The 21,955-nt window shown below is 41.9% G+C and overlaps 1 protein-coding gene across 2 annotated transcripts in view; it reads right to left on the bottom strand.

The window, feature by feature from the left end:
* GOLGA3 (golgin A3) overlaps positions 1-21,955 on the bottom strand; it is a 1,508,539-nt gene that overhangs the window by 932,239 nt on the left and 554,345 nt on the right. For both annotated transcript variants that reach the window (XM_044068715.1, XM_044068714.1), the window contains exons 6-7: positions 13,830-13,941; positions 7,572-7,878 (exon numbers count right to left, since the gene is read on the bottom strand). In XM_044068715.1, coding sequence (XP_043924650.1) covers positions 7,572-7,878; positions 13,830-13,941 — 419 coding nt within the window. The remainder of the gene's footprint in view (positions 1-7,571; positions 7,879-13,829; positions 13,942-21,955) is intronic.

Here is a 21,955-nt window from a genome sequence, read left to right on the forward strand (position 1 = left end):
TCTCTGCAAAGGGGGTAAGACTTCGTTCCCCTTTGCTTGTTCAGGTACCAAACAACTGACATGCTGTCTGAGTGAATAGGTTCATAGGTTCATAGATTCATAGGTTCATAGGTTCATAGATTAGTACTAAGCTAACTGCCCTTCTGAGCCATTTTAAGCCTAGCCAATTATCCCTTGCGAGACTCAAACCCTGCACCTTGTGTTTGTAAGGCAAACACCTTAACCATTAGGCCACCCTCCCACCATAGCAATTGTTCCCCAGGGAAGAGAGCTCTGAAGTGCTTGCAACACTAACAGCACTGCTCTCATCTCCAGGACATTGATGTGTAAGTGTACCTCGTGATCCTGCCACGTGCCTTGGACCATTCTGCCCAGATAATGCCCCCTCCACCCTATAAGGGAAGCGTCTGTGGTCACTGTGGCAGCAGGAGAGAGGGGGACTAGATTCCTCCCCTTGTCCAGGTTGGAAGAACATAGCCACCAACAGAGATCCTGCCTGCAATGCTCTGTGAGGAGAACTGGGTGAGAGAGGGGTAATTTTTGATAGGACCACTGGACTGATAGGAGCCACTGGAGGATCCGCATGTGTAGCCTGGCTAAGGGTACTAACATGATGGTCGCCGCCATGGATCCCAATAACTGAAGAACTAACCTGGCTTGGACCTTCTTCCAGGGCAATAGAGCCTGGACCTGAGATTGCAACACTGTAATCCTTTCTTGAGGTAGAAAGGCCCTCATTAGGACCGAGTTTAACTCTGCGCCTATAAATACAACACGCTGTGAGGGCAGCAAGGCAGATTTTTCCCAGTTTAGTGTAATTCCTAACCTTTGACAAAGGTTTATGGTAGCCTCTCTGGCTTGGATGAGGAGATGCCTGGTGGGGGCGGTAATGAGCCAATCGTCCATGTAAGGAAACACCTGGAATCCTAGACGTCTCAGGTGAGCTGTCACCACTGCCAAGCACTTGGTAAACACCCTGGGGGCTGTGGCGAGACCAAAGGGCAGGGCTCAAAACCGGAAATGACTGTCTCCCAGCCGGAAGCGTAAATGATTCCTGGATGCCTTGTTTATCTTGATGTGATAATAGGCGCCCTTGAGGTCGATGGAGCACATCCATACTCCCTCTCCCAACAATGGGAAGATGGATTGAAGAGTGACCATTCGGAACTTGGACTTCAGGACGTAGTGATTCAATCGACCGAGATCCAGGATGGGTCTCAGGTCCCCTGTTTTTTTCGGCACCAAAGAGAGTCTTGAGTAAGTTCCTGATCCGATCTGGTCTGAGGGGACCGGTTGGATGACTCCTTTTCTTAGTAGCTTTGATATCTCTAGCGCTACTTGATCCCTTTGACTGGGTGGAACGTCCGGGATTTTTTTGATTAGGGGAGGGGGCGAAACAAAGGGAATGGTGTAACCTCCGGTGATTATTCGAAGCACCCATCGATCCTGAGTGATGCTCTCCCAGGCTTGAGGATGCCTCGAAAAACTACCCCCGACTGGCTCCAGAGCAGTACAGTTGGGCAATCCCTCAGGGATGCTGATAAGAAGATCCGCGAAAGGAGTCGCGGTCTCCCAGATTGTGGGGGCCTCCTCTGCCCCTAGGACAGCGTCTTCCAGAATAATTCCCCCCACCTCTGCCTCTGGAGGGAGACTCACCATGCATGGCTGGGAAACACTTTTGTGATTTCTTGAACCACATCTTCCCTCCTCTCTGAGCCTTGGGATAAGGCCTAGAGGAAAGAGAAAAACGGGCCCCTACGGCAGATAAAGTCTTACCCACCTGTTCACATCTGGTGAGAGTCTCTTTCACTTTGGGTCCAAAAAGAGAGGGCCCATCGAAGGGGGTGTCCGTGAAGGAAGACTTGAAGGCCTCCGCGAAGTGACATAAGCACATCCAGGCTTGCCTCCTAAGAGCAGAGCCTGAGCTAGCTGCCCTACTCGCCCCTTCGGCTGCACAGGATATGAGCCTCATGGACGAGTTTGCAACGGAACCAAGGGTAGACAACTGGGCATTAACAGTCTGTGCTAATGCCTCAGGCATGTTACCCATCAAGATATCTCCCAACTCTTTGAGGAGATCTCTCTGGAGCAGAGTAAAGTGACAAAGGTAATTCAGAGACCGCAGTGTAAAGGTCGCTGAAGACAGGGTATGCTTCCCATATCGATCCATACTCCTGGACTCCTTGTTAGGAGGATGGACGGAGGAAGAAGCCTCTGCAACTTCTTGCTGAGTAGCTAAAGCCACCACCATGGCATCTACAGGGATCCCTTTTGTCAAAAACTCTTTCCCTGGGGGAGCAGACAGGAACTTATTAGGACAACTGGGCGCTGGTTCCATGGAATCAGGGTGCTCCCACACCCTTCGACAAATCAGGTCTAAGAGTTCATAGAAGGGTGGAGACACCCAGGAGGCAGAAGGTTGAGCTCCGAAGGCCTTGAGGAATACTGACTCCTCCTCACAGGGGGGCTTGGAAGGCCAGTCGCCTCTCTGCCTCAAAATCTCCAGGATGTCGGAGAAGGAGACGTCACCGGAGGATGACTTAGGGGACCCCTCTGCATCATCGAGGTCGGTATCCGAGGTGATGGACTCGTCTTGGGAGTCTATGTGCTTCCTCTTGCACAGCTTCTTCCTGGGAGGCTCCTCAGGCACAGACTCTGAGGGGCCCTCAGAAAGCTGGGGACCACTCATGGGGGTGTCCTCAGGCCTTCAAGCTCTGCTGTCCACTGATAGGGGGGGCGTCAGAGGCTCTAGTCGGGGTGTATGGGGACTGAGTGGCCGATCCAAGTGATGTCACTGATGACCTGGCCAGTGTGCTCCTCATGGCCTCGAAGGCAAGTCCCCCCGAATCAGAGGACTGACACGTCTCCGAAACCACAACCGGAGTCAGGATCCCCCTAGCCAAAGCGCCGAGAGGGAGACTCGGGGCCGACAGAAGTCCCGATGCATCCCCTTCTGGCCCGACAGAGGAAACCCGAGTGCCGAAACCAGATGACGGAACCGAAATGGTTGGAGCCAATGACCGCTCCGATAAACCTGCCAGGGGTACCGGAGCCGGCGTAAGGACATCACTCAGCACCGAACACTCCGGCTCTGATGACACAATGCTCGGTGGAGGAATCATCGGTACCAAAAAAGGAACAGGCTCCAGAGCCGACTGGGTCGGAGCCGAAAACAATTTGGCTAACACCGGCGACTGAAGGAGCCTCTGAACCACCCTATCCACGTCCAAATCGGATAACCTAGAGAATTTGGAAGCAACTGAAGGAGATGAGGATCTCCTACCTATTGATTCCTATGTAACACTGGGTGACCGGCTCCGAATCTGCTCCAATATGATCGGAGCAGAGGTCGACTCCAGTAACACCGATACCTCCTGCGGCCCCGAAGACAATGGAGCCGAGGAAGCAGGATCCAAACCAGAGCTCCTGTCCTGCGGCTCCGAAGCCAACGGAGCCGAGGAAGTTGTAACTATTTTCAAAATCTTCTCCGGGGGCTCCAAAGAACTAGATGGAGCTGGAGATCATTTCTTAGTTCTGGTGGATTTGGATTTGCCAGTAGAAGCAGATTCTATATCCTCTTCAAAGGAGGGCTTGACCAGGCCCTTCAAAATCAGTTTATTTTTTCTTTCCTGCAGCACCCTAGAACTGAAGGAATGGCAGACACTGCAGGATTCTTGTAAGTGAATCGCGCCAAGGCAATAAACACAGATGGCATGCCCATCTGTGATCGACATTTTATAGGCACACTGAGCATTTTTTAAACCCGGAGGGTTTATGCTCCTTTTGCTCTTTAGACAATGTCCAACATATTCCAAACACTCAACACAACAATAGGAAGGTGGGATACACTACAGGAACTCTAATTTAAATGCTCCTTAGGGATCGACGAGAGAAAACACTGAGAACAAGACGAAGGAGAGGACTAGGTCTCTCTAAATTAAATGGGCCTAGCCTGCCAAACACAAGGAAACCACACACACTCTCCACAAAACTATAACAAGCTCAAAACACACACAAAACCCAATATAGCTATGAAAATTGCTTTTGTTTGACAGAAAGGTATAAAAACTTTAGAAAGTTTAGTCAAAAAGGTATTTGGCCACAGCCAAGCTCGAGACCACATCCTAACTCAACGAGCGGCAAACGAGATCTGGGGGTTTGGGAGAGGTGCATCCTGGGATACCGGTTAGCCCAGCCAATTAGAGACTTCATGCTAGAAAATAGTTGGCAGAGTCGGAGCCAATTATCGGCTCCGAACCCATCAGTAATGAATGTAAGCGAGACAGGACCACATAACATCTGATTTTTTGCGATAAGTTTACGTATATGTGCATGCATGTGTACACTGTGTGTGTGTACACTGTGTGTGTGTGTGTGCGTGTGTGTATATGTCTCTCTCTCTCTCTCTATATATATATATATATATATATATATATATATATATATATTGCACACATACATATATACATACATGTATATATATGTGTGTGTGTGTGTGTGTGCATAGATATATATATATATATATATATATATATATATATATATATATATAGACATACACACACACGCATATATATATATCTATATATATGACTGAGACACACACACTGATATACACACACACACACAGACAAAAACAGGCTTCAGAGGATCCTAGGAGGTTCATAGGTTCATAGGTTAGTACTAAGCTAACTGCCCTTGTGAGCCATTTTAAGCTTAGCCAATTATCCCTTGTGAGACTCAAACTCTGCACCTTGCGTTTGTCAGGCAAACACCTTAACCATCAGGCCACCCTCCCAACCAACATCATAGATTATAGGTTATTAGGCTACTGAGCATAGGGCACTTACAAGCCTAGTAAAGTTTTACCCTTATTTCCACGATCAGCACCTATCACCCCTGTCCAAGAGGGACACAGGTAGAACCCCTTGGATGAATTTACAATTATCCATCCAATCATCCAGATTGCATTTGAAGAGTGCCAATGAGGTGCTCTGGTTGACATAAAGCAGGAGACTGTTCCAAATGTTTGGCAAACTCTGGCAGACAAATCTGACCCTCCAGCAGTTTCTATTAATGTCACATACCAGGTTATGGCCATTAGAGGAGTAACCCATATACCATTTGACTTGCAGATATACAGCACTTCCAATAAAGCAGGGCTGGAGATCATCTTATATGCAAGGCAGAGATTGCATCTGAGTAGCCTGTATGAAACGGAATAAAGTGACAGTGATTTCAGACAGTCCTCATAGGACAGATGCTGAAGACCTTGAATTTTCCTTATGAGGAACCTTTGTGGTCTCTCCAATTCCTGCATGTGTTTGGAAAGGTACATACCATAAGGGACATTGTACTCAATTATTGGCCTGATGACAGAAGAGTACAGGGAGGTTATAACTTATTTTTTTCTGGAAGCAATGTCCTTGCTTATGACATGAGCAATATTAAACACCCTTCTTACCACTGTGGAGACATGGTGATGAAAGGGTAAGGTTGCTGTCAACCTGTGTGCCGAGGTCTCTCACACCACTTAGTGCATACTTAGGGTGTTGGTATTGATGTGGTTAGTTAGCAGGAACATTGCTCTTAATGAAAGGGATGAGCATGCATTTCTTTACATTGAGTTTAAGGCTACGACTTTGGCACCTATCACTTGTGTAAGACCCTCTTGCTGGATGATGACATCATTTGGAGAGTCTATGACCACTCCTAGTTTGCAGTCATCAGCAAACGTGGTCAGCCACAGACCTTGATTTTTAAGCTATGTCTTTCCAAAGTTAGCCAAACAATTATGCTGCACTGAGGTAGTCGGATAAAGACCAAAACATGGCATGTCTGCAGTTAGTGGAATTTGGTTTTATAGATTTGAGCATACCAATAAAGACTTAAAAACTAGGGTGCTCAGAAGCTATGTAGCTGAAACACTGGAATGTTCTTAAGGGGTCATCTGCATATATCCTATGCGCCTCCATTACACACACTGAAAACTAGCTTAGCTAGGTGTTTGTTGTTTTTACTGAAATGTTTGCCTGTGGGTCTTTTTATGCCCTGCTTTCCATATAAATATTTCTAAACAACATATGCAAGCAGTAATTGTATATTAGTTTTTGTTCAGTTCCTGCTACACAGTACTGGCAACTTTCCTTGAAATGGTATGTAGAGGTTTATAGAACACAGATATGTATAAATTATGAATGGATATCAAAATATTACCTTATCCAGTGGATTATTGCAGCTAGCCCCTATACAGCTGTTTAATTCCCCCATTTTGCCACATACCAACTGTTATAAATTCCCTACAAACCCCATCTGAAGAATTAAATAGCAATACATTTTCATATGAATGACTAATTCCCTTCTCCCTCCACCTCCTTATCCCTGCAAAAGTATGAAGACAAAGTCTCCATCTTCTGCTCAAGTCTAATCCTTCCTCCACTGCCCTATCATGTTACTCCATGCTCACTAAACAAATGGAAACAGAACAAGAACCTTTCATATCACCAAACTTCCTTCTTTCCTTTGGGGTGTATACGCCAAAACCTTTCAGCCTTTCATTACACTCTGACACCTCATCCCACTGATCATTTTAGTGACCACACTACACATACAGTCTCCACAGTTTGATATCCCCATCACTGAAGAACCAGTTAAACCAAATAGAATAACTCTAGTGTGGTTTTACAGTCACCTGTTCAGAGGAAGGGCAAAGAGTGCTCTAAGGTTTTCCTCATTAACTGTACCAGTAATGTACTTTGGAGCAATCAAATAAAAAACGTTAGGTTTGCCTCAAAAAGCAAATGCAAAATGCTGCTTTGCTGATGTGGACATAATGCACATGCTAGCACAACTAATAATCGCATTTAACAAGTGAGGTCCAGCTGACAGAATGCTTGCTGTAGTGCAAAGAGCTAATGGTAGCAACGAGATCTTTAATCTACTGGGGCGGGGGAGGGGGAATATCAGGTAGCACTCATATATTGAGGGAGACCAGAAGGTCACTCTTCTGCCCAATGGCACCTAGTGAGGCAGGAGGCATAACTGCCACTCTCATTCTTAAACACAAGTGATTGAATGATGTCATTGCATATCGGTATTTGGTGAAAACTAAATGCATAAAAACGATGCAACACAGGCAGAAATGACAAAGAAAGACTCTCTACAGAGCCGCACTTGTCAATAATGTCAATCTGAACAGACTTGACTGACACAGATGAAGGAATGGATCACTAAGCAGCTGCATTACCTGAGATGGCTTGAAGCCAGAAAGAGGTGTCGGGGCCACTGAAGAAGGGAGTCAAGACAAGACAATAGCAAACTAGGAAAATATAGGAGGTAAAAAAAAAAACATAACGTGGACTCTGCTGCACCGCCAAATGTTTATCTGCCAATATCCACCAAAGGCTAATGAACATTTACCACTTCAGCACAAAATGGGGATATGTAAAAATCAACTGAGACGCAACAGAAGTTGAAAGGCCAACATACAGACAGCAACCCTGGGAATTTGAATTAAACAGTTGAAAACTGTGTTAAAATCATAGCTTACAAGTTCCGACACACTACTTTACCTGTATTGTCCTTGCCAACAATGGATTGCTGCAATTCTTCCACTTTGCCAATGAGCCTTTGATACTGCTCCTCTGCCATTTGGAGGTCAGTATTTAAGGAGATGAGGCTGGCATTCTTAGCCTCCAGACTACTCTGCAGGTCTACAACGCTTCGTTCCAGATCAGTGCAGGTCTGTTTCAGGGTGCTGACTTCAGAGTTCAGGGAGCTTTGCTTCTGCTGGCTCAACTCATTCTGTTCGACCTGAGCTTGGAGTTGTGCATTCACTGCTGCCAGCTGTGCCTGTAGTTCTGTCTTTTCCTTAAGGGCCTAATGAGGAAAAAAGAGCAAAAACAAAATTGTTTTACACAATTAAATGTTTGCTACATGCATCCATGTCTCCTGAGAACCTAGATTATTCAGTCACAGTGGCAGCAATGCTCTCACAACTCAGACACAAGCAAAAGGCTTCCTCAACTGTTTATTGTCAATGATTTAATGAGAATGATCAGTGAAGGAGAGGGAATGCCCAAGTAATGTACTACCAATGTCAGTCAAAACTGAACTTGTAGCAAGGATGCAACAAATGTGCAAAATGCAAATCAAGGAGAAAAAAAATACTGAAAAAAAAAAACAAAGAGTCCGAATTATTTCTGATTACGACTTTAATAGGTATGCAAGACCTCACTGAGTAAAGAGTCACTGTGCACCATGATTCAGTGAGGCAAGAGGTACAGTGCTGTAATTTCATAAAACAATTTCTGTCAGAAGGGAACTGAACACAGCATCATACTACATTAATTCAACAAATACAGTATGTTTCTCAGTCACAGCTCATATCCATTAATCAGAACCAGAATGTTTACATATCTTGTTAGCATTTGCAACCAACTTTTCTCATGAACTATGGCAGTTTCAAGATCAGCTAACTGCTTCTTTTTTTAGTAAACATTTTTATTTTTATTATCATGTATGACATGGGCAATCTTACATTTATATAAATGAAAAACAAACATTGGCATCACATTGCAAACATTATATATCACAGACATCACTGAAACAACTCTAGTTGCAAACATTATACATCACTTATAATCTATCCAGTAATGGTCAGTTAAGCATTATATGGCTCATTCAAATACTCCCTGTTAAACCTCATTCCTTCTCTGCATATATTGTTCCCACAATTCCCATTTTTCCTATGTACTTTGCTCCATCCATTTTGCAAAAAGCCGCGGTGGTGCAGCGGTAACGTTGTCACCTCACAGCAAGAGGTTCTTCCGTTCGATTCTCGTCTGGAGTGCCTTCTGTGTGGAGTCTGCATGTCCTCCCCGCGGTTGAGTGGTGTTCGAAAGACATGCGTAGAATGGGTGTGCCTTCATTGAAGGTTGGGCGTCGAGCTGGCACCTCGGCACCGTAAAAATTTACGGCCAGTCATTAGCAGACCTGAGTTCCACTGTGGCGACCCCTAACCAGGTAAAGCCGAAGGAAGAAGAAGAAGTTTGCTCCATCCAATTTCTAAAGATCCAATTCAGGTTGTTTTATCTCTGTTACTATATTCACTACTTCTAGTAAAGTTAATCTAGACTTTAATTATGGTGGTTGCCAAAAAAGCAATTACTAGAAAATGGAAATCAGACTCATCAAGGCTTTACTATTTCTAGGCAATTCAGATTCTGTATCATAGCTCAAAAAAAATAATCTCCCCAGTCAATCCAAACTACTCACCCAGCCTCTACGAGTGTTTGCAGGGAAACCTAAAGTCTGCCAGTTCATTACACTCCCAAAAAATATGTTCCATTTTGCCACCTTTTTCTTGCCCATCACACCTCCCAACATTTTATATCCACCTGAGGAAATATTATTTGGAATCTACTTGGGGTATAAAAATACCTATGTAAACACTTCAAGGCACAGATACTAAGTTTTTTAGACTTTGCTGTATATTTGGGAGATATACATATATTCCCCCATTGTCTCTTTGTGAATTGCTTATCCAATCTCTCCTCCTAATCCTTTCTATGCTCCTCTGATTGATTCTTATAATTATCATGCAATATTTTTATGCTCTACTAATTATTCCTTTAACTGCAGCTTCTGTTTTAGACTCTATTAAAAACTCTACCAGTGCTGGTCATTCATTTAGGACCCCCCCCCCATTTCTTTCTCTTTGCTTGTACTCTGATATCAATCCTTGAAAGGGAAGGCAATCTCTAACCTGCAATCCAAATAAATTCTTGGCCTCTTCCCATAAGCTTATTGCTTCTTGATGGTGTTATTTTGGGTTTCATACTCCATGTTCTTTTAAATATAAAGAAGCAATATAAAATAGAACATGTGTTAAGTGATCCAAGTCAGACAAGGAGCAACACATTTACAGTCTCATAATTCAGCTGTTCTAAGGATTCAGCTAAACCATATCACTGCTGGTCATTCTTTGGAAACCCATCAAGAAAGCCACCATAAAATAAAAATAAAAAACATTCCAGCAATAATATAAATGTTGTAGTGGTAAATCACTGTGGTTCTGGTGTGTAGGGTCCTGAGTTTGAGAATTGCAAGGGCTGATTATTTACTGCAACTAACTCTGGGCAAAACTGCAATCCAAATTGTATCTTGCTACAGATCCTCCACGATCCCCCAGGATTCCCACTCCTCTTTTCTTGATATACTGGAAGATATTAGGGTTCAACCAAACACCCTAATAATGGGCGATTTTAACTACCCCACCATTAACTAGGAAAACTACTCTTGTACCAACTCCTTCGCTCAACGCTTTCTGGAATTCATAAATTCCAGTGCCCTGGATCAACTTATCCACACCCACACCAGGGGCAACAATATCCTAGAACTAGTCACTACTAACATGAGTGACTGGTTTTCCACACCTGAAGTCAACTCCTTGTTGGTCAGATCCGACCATAAGCTAATCACCCTAGATATCCACATCCCATCCCCAACCCCCCATTAAGGAAACCATGGCAAAACATTTATCCAAAGCCAACTTCATGCTTAAGACAGAAGTGGGGTTCATGACACCCATGCAGATGGACAATACAGTTACGACCGTTGAATCCTACACAAATGCACGCTATGAGCACTTACACGAGTGCATGGATTGTGCTATCCCAAACAGAACCAAGACCCTCTCCTCCAAAAAAGGAAGGTAATGGTCCCCTGCCATAAAAAAATCTACAACAGAAGGAAGAAACTGTTGCAAAAGAGAGTAAAATTCCATCAGTGGAGGAGCTCCCTGGTCAGCCTCAGTAAGAAGCTGAGATCCCTTATATGACCTTCCAAAGCTAGCTACGGAAACAAAATCGCCACTGATTCTAAGGATAACCACAAAGCATTCTATAGCTACATCAAGAATCTCAATGGCATCTGCTCTGAGTTGCAACATAACAGCACAAAAATTATAGAACCAACTAACATTGCCAGCATCCTTGCAGACAGGTTCAGTGCTAACTTTACCCCCTCTCACTCCCTAAAGGCCCATATCTATATAGGAAAAATGCAGAGTCCTTGTAATCACAACTATGCAGGTAATAGCTGCACTCTCTAAAGCCAAAAACACAGCATCCATGGGACCAGACAACATCCCAGGCTGCGTTTTAAATGAACTTTAGAACGAACTGGCTCCTCACCTAAGCACCATGTTCAATCATAGTCTCACGTCAAGCTTTGTACCCACTGAAAGGTGCACAGAAAGTTATCCCACTACACAAAGGGGGAGCCACCACTGATCCCGGGAACTATCGCCCTATTAGCCTGACGAGCCTGGTCTGCAAGGCAATGGAACGTATCATCATGGAACTCATAAACAAAGACATTGATAATCTCCAAACTCTGAACCCCACCCAGTTCGGGTTTGTCAAAGGCAGATCATGCCTCCTGAATCTGATCGACTTCTTTGAGGTGGTCACTAAAGCCGTAGACAAGGGTAAGGTGGTTCACACAATCTATCTTGACCTCACCAAGGCTTTCAACACCATCCCCCATTCTGGAATTATAGCTAAACTCACTAAACTAGGTATAAATCCCTACGTCACAAGATGGGGTTGCCAACTGGCTCACTGACAGAACCCACACTGTAAAACTTGCAGACTCCAAATCTGACTTCAAACCAGTGACAACTGGAGTACCCCAAGGCTCAGTCTGTGGACCTCTCCATCTATTACAGGCGAACACAGAAGGCCTCTGGCTAACGAATTTCGCAGATGACTGCAAAATAGGAGTCATAGTTGAGTCCCCAAATTATGTGGACATCCTACAGAAGGGCCTTACTGAGACAGATGCCTGGTAACAGAGCCATGGTCTCAAGATCAATGCCAAAAAGTGCATTGTCATCCCCTTTGGTAAAAACTCTGTACCCATGAACTACCACATAGGTGGCAGTCTACTTAATGCCGAATGTGTGATAAGAGACCTTGGGATCCATGTGGACAATAGTCTCTCCTTTGATAATCACATTGCCACAGTAGTCAGGAAATCCTTCTATGTGGCACACCTCATCACAAAAGGGTTCTCATCCAGGAAAAAAAAAAAAGGTCATTGTGCCCCTCTACTTGGCACTCATTAGACCCATTATAGAGTACAACGCCCCTTTTGGAATGTACCTCACAAGACATCTGCAGCAGCTGGAAAGGCCACACAAGTACTTCACAAAGAGGATTACTGGCCTCAAACAGATGCCCTACACTGACAGTCTCAAAAAAACTCCAGCTTTACTCCGTAGCATATTGCCTACTCTGAGGAGATCTCTGCCTAACATATAAAGTTATGTCAAACCCAGAGCTGTTGGACATGCTATACCTAAAGAAATCCCAATCCCTCCAAGCTACATGCTTTAGGGACTAAACCTTGTAACAACAATAAACAGGACATGCTGGAGGGATAGATTCCTGTCCCAAAATGTCAAAAAAAGTTCCTCATTAGCACTCTTCAAGAAAAATCTTGATGAGTGGATGGGAAATAGGAAATACACCCAGGGGATCACTTCTGTGTGTCTGTTTGACAGGGGCACAGGAAAATAATTTTCTCGGGTGGCGTAAGCCAGGGAACCTCATTGGCTAGCCTTACTTAGGCCCTTGGGCCGATAGCCTAGTACCTACCTAGGAACCTATGTACACTGGATCATTACCAGCTATTAAACATTAAATAATCCCACAGTATCTTGCTATAGATTTGGACAGACTTCACAAAAAATTCTTCACACCATCCAGTGAGATCACCATCACATGCAGCATACATATACAACCATTCACCTACACAGCAACAAAATCAGCCACTGAAACTGAAATATATATTTACCATGTGATGCTGCCAAAAAATCTAAGAAATCCAGTATACATTACTTGTCATTAAAAATTCAAGGCCCAAATGTCTCAGAGAAGTGAGAGATGTGATTCCCTCAGTGCATTTGCATGGGGGGAGGGGGTGTACATGATTAAGTATTCATTTCTTGTTCACTACAAAGTCAAGTGATGGGACAAGGCCATCATATTCTGTACGATAAAGGAACTTTCTCGCAGTTTGCAGCAACACTAATGGGTCCAAGAAGAGCAGACAGAAAAGACAAAATTAACAAATACTTCCAGTGATGCAGGGTGGGTGTACTCAGCAAGTGGCACTGCCATTAACAGTTCATCACTAAATATACAGCAATAATACAGCAGCTTAAAGGATGGCCAAAACCTTCTGCGAAAGTGCATCTGTCAAGCACTGCACAGTCATCCTACACACTTCTTTGACAATATAATTATGTGATGTATTCAACTGACATGGCCTCATAATGTCACCAATCAGAAAAGCAAGCTCAGACATTAATAATGCATTCTGCAGGAATATGCAAATAATGATGCTAGACATAGAAACCTTGCATTAAATACCAGGATTGTGGTACCTTGCTATCATATAGTGATGTCAAAAAAAGGCTAAAGTTTTCCATGTCTCCCATCCCCTAGGCACAGATGCACAACTACAAGCATTTTCTAGAAGGGATGGCAGGGAAAAGTTTGGTTTCATATGCAATGCCATTATCACTACTAAACTGGCAGTTTTACTAGAATACAACAGTCTGGAGCAAGCCTTGCCAAATCCATTGAGAGATTCCTAACCCATCCCTTCCACAGCAGGCTCCATAGCAGCACTTGCATTTACTCCTGTAAATGCAATGTAAACAGGATGCCGATGTTGTAAAATGATGCCTTTCCCCTCATTTCATATTAATTTACAGCAACATACTGATATTTCTCGTATTTCAAATGACACATGCCCACCTGATTGGCTTCCAGTGACAAACTCTCCAGCTGACCTTCAAGCCGGATTTTCTCCTTCAGGACCTGCAGTACTTCATCATGCGTTCCCATCAATGAACTTCCGATAGACACACTGTGAACAAAAAAATTCACATAAAACACTAAGAACACACTAAACTCAACAAAAATGTATTTTTTTTTATGTTATATACAAGAATATACTCATTCTTTAAGCACATGTGAGTCAGACATACAGTTTGGTAGGATGTAGCAGCTGCTACTTATTTCTGAACTTTCCACACTGCCATTCATTCACACACAGACACACACATATGTGTGTTTCTGTATATACATATTATGTGCGCTTGCACATATACATACAAACACCTGCGCGCACACATGCACACACACACGCGCACACACACACACACACACACACACACACACACACACACACACACACACACATAGCTCTCAATGTATTAATCTGCCCATGTGAACAGAGAATAGAAGCAACGAGTGCCAAAATTAATATGTTGAACACTTTTTGCCTGACAGATGTAATAAGTGTTGATGGTTTCATGGTGTCTGGGCACAAAGGATTTTCAACCAGATGGGGTCATTTGTTTTTAATGAAGTGTACACTGCACCACAGAACATACTGCATTTTGTTTAGCTACCATAGTCTTCAGTAAGCTACTTTAAGTAACTTAACACCCTATTTAAGGGAGTACCTCTGCTTCACTCTGCTTCATGTAGATTTATACAAATCCAACAACTTATTTCTTCATAGATCTCTAGAATGTACAAGATAACTGGGCCATGTGGCTAGCTATGCCTTGTCAGGACTCGCTCTTAAATAGGATGGTCATAGGGGGGGCTGAATTTATGAATATCCCATCCAATTGTCTATTCCTTCTTAAAGGAAGATTGTGCATCACGCTGACTGATCTGGAGATGGATTACAGGCAGCAATATAGTAAATAAAAAAGGTTAGTTTTGATGAGGATTTATGTTTTTTTTTCCCAGCAAAGTGAAAAGTGAACTACTTCAACCACTATGGTGTTTTTAGTTTTTTGGAATGGATATTCTCCTTCACAGCATAAAATATTTTTTGTAACCTGCTCCACATTAAAATTATTTTCAGAAACACCTTTCTAACATACAGAGACAACAGATGACAACATTGCATTTCTGAAAATTCTTCTGCGGAAAATAACCCATCTGCCAATATTACCTTAACAGCTCACCTGCACTACAACACTAGCTACACATATGACATATTGTGACAATAATACAGAATATACTAGGAAGAGGCAAATGTACTCCATGGACCTTCAAGTTCCTTCCCAGCAATTTATTTTATTTATTAACCAGAACAGTCAAACAGGGGCATGCAAGACCTTTTTTAAGCCAAGGCCCATGAAGAAAATTTCCAAAAATAACAGACAAGTAGTATTTTTTTATTTTTATTTATTTATTTAAATTTGTTGACCGGGAGTGTCCGACTGGACGTGGGTCCATTTTCAGCGGAGGCCCGGGGAGAAAAGCTCCACAGTAAAATAAACAGACAGTAGTTACATTGGATTACATAGTGATTAACAATTTAACATAGAAATTACTTACAACATATTTACAGATGAAGAACATAGTACATCAGTAGACAACTAGAATCTTTATCTGTGAAGTACATAACAGGCATTAACAAATGTAACAATGAGAAGTTCCTGCTGTATAATAAATACTAGGCTTATGAGCATCTGAGGTGCCATCAAGGTAGTAGTTGGATGGGGTGGATGATATTAGAGTGGGAGTTGCAAGGGCATAGCCAGCATGTTTTTAGGTGCTTTAATAAAGTTTTGAAGTTGGTGCATGATGGTACGGAGGTAATTGTGGGTGGGTGAGTTCCATAATTTGGCTATGAAGAGAATAGTGCTTCACCAGCAGAGTTATTGGCTTTAGTGATCTGCAAGTGATTTTTGTTGCTGGATCTTAGTGGTCTGGTGGTGCGATAGGGTTGGAGTAGATTCTGGAGGGATGGGACATTTAGTGGATGGTTTACTAGTTTGTGGGTGAGTGAGAGTTGATACCACTGAAGGAGCTGAGGGAGTTCAAGCCAGCCCAGCTCAGCAAGTGAGAGACAGTGGTGACTACGGTAGGATGCCCCTATGGCGAATTTTGCGATTTTGTTGTAGCAGGTCTCTAGCTTGTTTAGATCACATTGCCTTAGGTTGGTATATACTGGAGAGGCATAAAGTAGGGTGGAATTTGCTATTGAAATCGTTGCTGCTTTGGTGAGAAATTGTTTATTTCTGTATAATGCTCCTAGTTTTTTGTGGACTTTTTTTATGGTCATGGATATGTGAATGTCAAATTTTAGTTTATTGTCTATTTCCACTCCTAGCAATTTGGTGTGTTCAGTTGGGTATATAGTGGTGTTGTCTTTTGATGTTAAAGTGAGAGTTGTTTGAGTATGTTTGGTGGGTTGGAAGATGAGTAGTTTAGTTTTGTTTGGGTTGAGTATTAATTGGGCATCGGATAACCATGTTTCAACAGAGGAAAAGGCTTCCTGTGTGACTTTTTGCAGTTTGGGTAGGGACTGGGCTGAGCAGATGATGGTAGAGTCATCTGCGTATTGGATGAGTGTGCCATGTTTGGTGGCAGAGGCTAGATTACTGGTGTAAACAGAGAAAAGTAGGGGTCCAAGGATGGATCCTTGGGGAACCCCTATGGAGACAGGTAGTTGGGGAGATATGTCATTCTGCCATACAACGGATTGTTGGCGGTCAGACAGGTAACTCTGAAACCAGTTGGTGACTGATTGTGAGAAGGATAGGTTATTGAGGACAAAGATAAGTTGTGTGGGACCATGTCAAATGCTTTAGATAGGTCTAGGAAAGTAGCAGAGGAGAGATAGCCAATGTTTTTAAGCTGAAGGATAGTGTTAGTAAAGGAGAGTAAGGCAGTGGTGGTGCTATGGTTTGGTCGGAAACCATGCTGAGTACTGGAAAGGAGGTTGTTAGTAAGGAGGTAGTGTGAGACCTGAGAGTGTATGCATCTCTAGTATTTTGGAGAGTGGAGAGAGAATAGCTATGGAATTGGTTAGTTCTGCAGAGGTCCTTTGTTTGTGGAATTATATGTGAGACTTTCCACAATGTGGGAACGTAACTTTCTGACAGAGATCGGTTAATCAAGATGGATACTGGGTAGGCCAGAGCATCAGCTGCAATTTGTAGGTATTCACTTGGGAGGTTGTCTGCTGCTAATTTGGTGGGTTTAAGTTTAGTTAAGAGTTTTTTTATGTTGGAGGTAGGTACAGGAGAAAAAGAGAAGACAGTGGGGAGATTACTAGTTGAAGGTGTGGGTTGGAGGGGAGGGGGGTTGTGTTGTTTAGCTAGTGATAGTATGGTTTGGGTGAAGTGTGTGTTGAATGAGGTAGCAATATTTTCTGAGGATTGAGAGATGTTAGGAGGAGGGGTACTGACTTTACCTGGGTGGAGGATGGAGTTTATGGAGGACCAGAATTGTTTGGGGCTGTGTTGTGAGGAGTCTAGGGCAGACTGGTAGTATTGGAATTTGTCCTGTTTTATTAGCTTTTTGACTCTATTGCACAGTTCTAGGAATTTCTGTCTAGCTGCGGGGGTTTTGGTTTTGCACCAGTGCTCCCAGGCTTTATCCCTGTTTTTCATTTCTGACTTTGTGATTTTCTGTGGCCAATGGGAGGGTTGTGCTTTGGTTCTGGAAAATCTTATGGGGGCATGGTAATTAAGGATGTTCAGGAAGGTAGTATTAAAAGATTCAACTGCGTCATCTAGACTGAGGTACTTTAGAGCATGCCAGTTACATTCTTTGAGGGATGAGATGAATGTGAGTGGGTTAAAGTTTATTTTTTTACGTATTTAACGATAGATGACAGGTTTAGCTTGGTACAGGTATTTTTTGAGTAGGACTGTTGGGGAGTGATCACTGAGGCTATCTGATAAGCAGCCTGTTATATATGACTGGGGGTTCTTACTGACATAGAAATATATCAACAGTAACAACAACAACAAAAACACCACATATAAAAGGTATACTGATAAATGTAGCAATTACAAAAAATATAACAGAAAGAGGACAAGTATAGAAAATAGTACAAAAATGTAACGGAAAAAAATCAGTGTTTGTAAACAGAAGAGAATGTATATAAAACTAGTTGTAGCGGTAGAAGCATTAAAGTGCTAGCAACAGTGATTAGTATTGTTAGGACGAACAGTTGGAGGATAGGTTTAAGAGTTAGAACAGTGTATGAAAGAGCTGCTAATAGTAGGGGAATTAAGTTAGCAATGGGGGTTAAGTTATGGGAAGTACAATCAAGTTTAATACTTTGTACAAACTCCACTCTGGACTTGGCACAGCCCAGGCTACATAACTTCAGTGAACTGTGTTACAAAAAAATTAAATGTTCTTGATACCTATACTGCTGAAATATAAATACTTAACTGTTCAAGCAAACAAATGTAAACATTTATTTCTGTTACCATTCTGATGAGTAACATCCGAGCAGGTCTAGCCAGAAGCAACATTCATGTGAGCGATTAGCATTGCTGCAAATGGGATGGAGACTGTTACAGCTTCCCTAAAAAACAGTGGGTTGTAATGGCGTGAACAGGTTTGATGTTAAAAGAAAATAAGCAATGGGAAACTACTGTTAACGGTTTTTCTAAAAGAGAGTGCGCTATTATGGCATCAGTATGTTTGGTGTTAAAAGGAAAATGAGTACTAGGAAAAGTAACTAATACAATAAATGAAATCCCTAAATCAGATAAACCCACTAGGCACAAGCCATTCATTTTCTATGGCATTCCAGTTTTTTTCTCTTGTTGAAGCATTTCAAATTAAGCTTTCAAATCTAGTCTGTGATGTAACTTTTTCTTGGATGTATGACAACAAAGAAATTATAAACGAATACTGGATATTCCAGTGTTTTTAGAAACTAACTTAGTTTGGTCATATACCATCACATAAATTCTGGAGTTTGATAACGTAACCACTAAAGTTCACAGTCCTAAAACATACACCACCAATACCGCAAATGTTTCTTACTTCTCCAGCAACAAGGACAGACAGAAGGAACATTCTTGCCAGCCTACAAGGTGTATAAAATCAATTAAGCAAGTACTGCCACACAAAGATCCTGAAATTTCTGGCTCCAGTGACATTTTTAGGACAGGAAACCAATCTGGCCCATCATTTTTAGGATAGGAAACCAATCTGGCCCATCTTTCCTTCACCATGTATATGTTCAAACTTTTTTTCAGTTCTAATTTAAATGCAATCAACTCTACTTTCTTGATAACTACCAACATTTTATATGCCTGACTAAATTCCCTTCTTGAGTTGGGATTCAGTTCTAGTTTCCACATTAGCAAGTTAACCCATTGGGCCACTCTTCCTTCTTAAACATCTTTAAGACACCTCTATTCCCACATCTACTTTCAAACTGCTTCCAAGTCAAAGGTTTCCCCATATTAATCTGTCCCAGTATATTATATACTAACAATCTTTTAATTTCCTATTTGCGCCTCCTCTGAGGGATCTCCACCACTTATTTATGGTCAGTGGTGATATTCCTTCCCTCCATCCTTCTGTTCTTTTCTCTCCATCTCCCATCTAGTTCCCCTTAAAAATCTCTAACATCGCCTCCAAATTCCCTTCATTTTCTCTCTCTCTCTTTTCTAAACATTATATACATTCTCTCTAACCCTATCCTTCTTAATATTACATTTTACAGGCAGTCATAAAATTACGTTATGATAAGCAAAAAACATTTGCACTTGCTGCTTTCCACATAATTTAAGATCTGGGACCGACACCCAGCCTTGCCAAGGGAGCAGCATTAGACTCCAACTAACTTGGTTTCTTAACCTGCCAAAGGAAGTCCTTAACCTGTTTTTTCTTTAATTTAGGTAGAAAACCTGGAGGACAGGAAACAAGTAGACCTTGTGCAGCACAGATAATCAACGAAAAAGTAAACCAGTATAAAACCTGCATTCTCCACATCATATCCAAACATATACCTTTCCATCATTAAAAATAAATAAATAAAATCAAGTTATTGTTTTAAGGATATATACTAATGAAGCTAGGAAAATTTCCATACTACTGACCAGGTAAACTATATAGAATCTTTCAAAAAAGGCATGGTCTTCATTACTACTAGACCTGGCTTACAAATTAAACCAAAAAATGAACTGTGGAACTGTAAAACATTAAAAACAAACAAAAAAAGCAGACATCCACTAGCACTAGGATTATTTTTTTTTGAAAAAGGGCGCTTTTGTCTACTTACTTACTGCAGAGCTTTTTTTTTTTAATCTGAATCAGTTTTCCCATCACCAACTTTTAAATCTTAATGACAACCATCTAGTGGTTAAATGGCTACATTGTACATATTAACTAAATACTGTATACAGTAGATTCCCTCCCAGACCTTAGTCTGGATCAACGAATAGCTGGTTAATCAGAAAAAGTATACAAAATATGTATAGGTTTTAAATCCGCTAGAACAGCAGGATTTATGTTGGTATGTATTTTTCTAATGAATATGAAGTCTAAAACTCAAATGTCTGTCATTATTTAGCCCAGAGGAGGTGGAAATGTTGTTGTTCTCAGTTGTCATTTGCTAGGACTACAGCAGAAATTTGATGGCTGGTTAAAGATAGACCGGATAAGAGGGAGTCTACTGTATAACAGTATTCTCTAAAATCACTACAATACTTCCATAAATTACATAAATTGCTATAGATAACATTACAATGTTATAAAATGGTCAATATATTCATTAAAAAGTTAAAATATGAATCTTGGACCTTTATATGACTAATAAACTTGTAATGGAAATTCTGTCATTAATGCCTGGGGATAAGTTGCAAGGAGAGTGACATGACTTGTTTCAAATGGACACATAGGGCATACACAAGCATACCCTAGAGCATATGTAGCCATTCAACCACTACATGGCAGTGTTGTTTTTAAGATTTAAAAGTTGGTAATGGGAGTTTTTTTTAATGTGAAGTATGCAGTAAGCAAGTGGACAAAAGCACTTATTTGTTTCAACAAAAATCATACCAGGAGCTAGGAGACCTGACTTGCAATTAATCTGTATAACTTTTGCCTTGCATGTCTTAATTCTGTATCCTAAAATCTCCTATAAATTTTAATTGCGAGAGTGCTGCCTGTAAATCTTCATCAGGGTCAGCCAGATGTACCAAGAGATCACCTATGTAGAACAGTTTTCATAGCTTTAACTTCTATTCTGTACCCCTTCGAAGGCATACAGCTTTAGTCACTTGGTCAATGGTTCTAAAGATATGTGAACAGCAAGGGAGAAAACAGGCAGAAGCAAAGTGGAAACAGTGTCCACTTTTATTAGAGTCTTAGCCTTTCTACATAATGCCATCACCAACTCCAAAAACAGCTGCAAAGCCCCATACATCTTAAAGCTGCAAACGGCAAATTGCAGAGGATTCCAAGACAGTAGTGATACTGTAGGCAGCTAAAAAAAACAGCTCCGGGTTTAGAAATATTAAAAATGGAAAAGCCTGCAAACTACTTTACATTAACAGAAATTAGCTGATTAAGTGACTCTGATGTCCAGTAGGTCAACAAAGAATAGAAAAAGTGAAATAAAAGGGGGAACACTGAAAACTCAAAGTGATAGAAAGCAGCAAGTAGCAAAGTTGGGAAAAGCAGATGTAATGGCAGCTGAAGAAAAAAAAAACCTTCAGTAGCCCTATAGAGAAAGACGGACTAAATGTACTCTTGAGATTTTCAAGATTAGTGGTTTCATGCTAGAATATACAAAAACAAACCTACAGGAATGAGATGATGTTTCATCAGGCATTCAGAAAAAAAAAAAGTTATGTTCTTACCATAAAGTTCCATCTGAGATGTTGCTTCATTTGTTTTCAACATGTGGGTTTCGGATCCGTCCGCGGATCCAACTCGGCCAAATACTCCAGCATTGGAACCAAAAGCTGAGCTCCTGCTCTTCTACCCATAATGCCCCACTCTCCCTCCATCCCTCAGATTAAGTTTGCTGCTAGAAATACACAACCACCAAACACCAGTAAAAGTTATCCGCAGAACAGCTCAGGGCTTGGATG

Source organism: Protopterus annectens, chromosome 4.part0 (genome assembly GCF_019279795.1).
Source record: "Protopterus annectens isolate FY-2018-M chromosome 4.part0, PAN1.0, whole genome shotgun sequence".
Classification (NCBI taxonomy): domain Eukaryota; kingdom Metazoa; phylum Chordata; order Ceratodontiformes; family Protopteridae; genus Protopterus; species Protopterus annectens.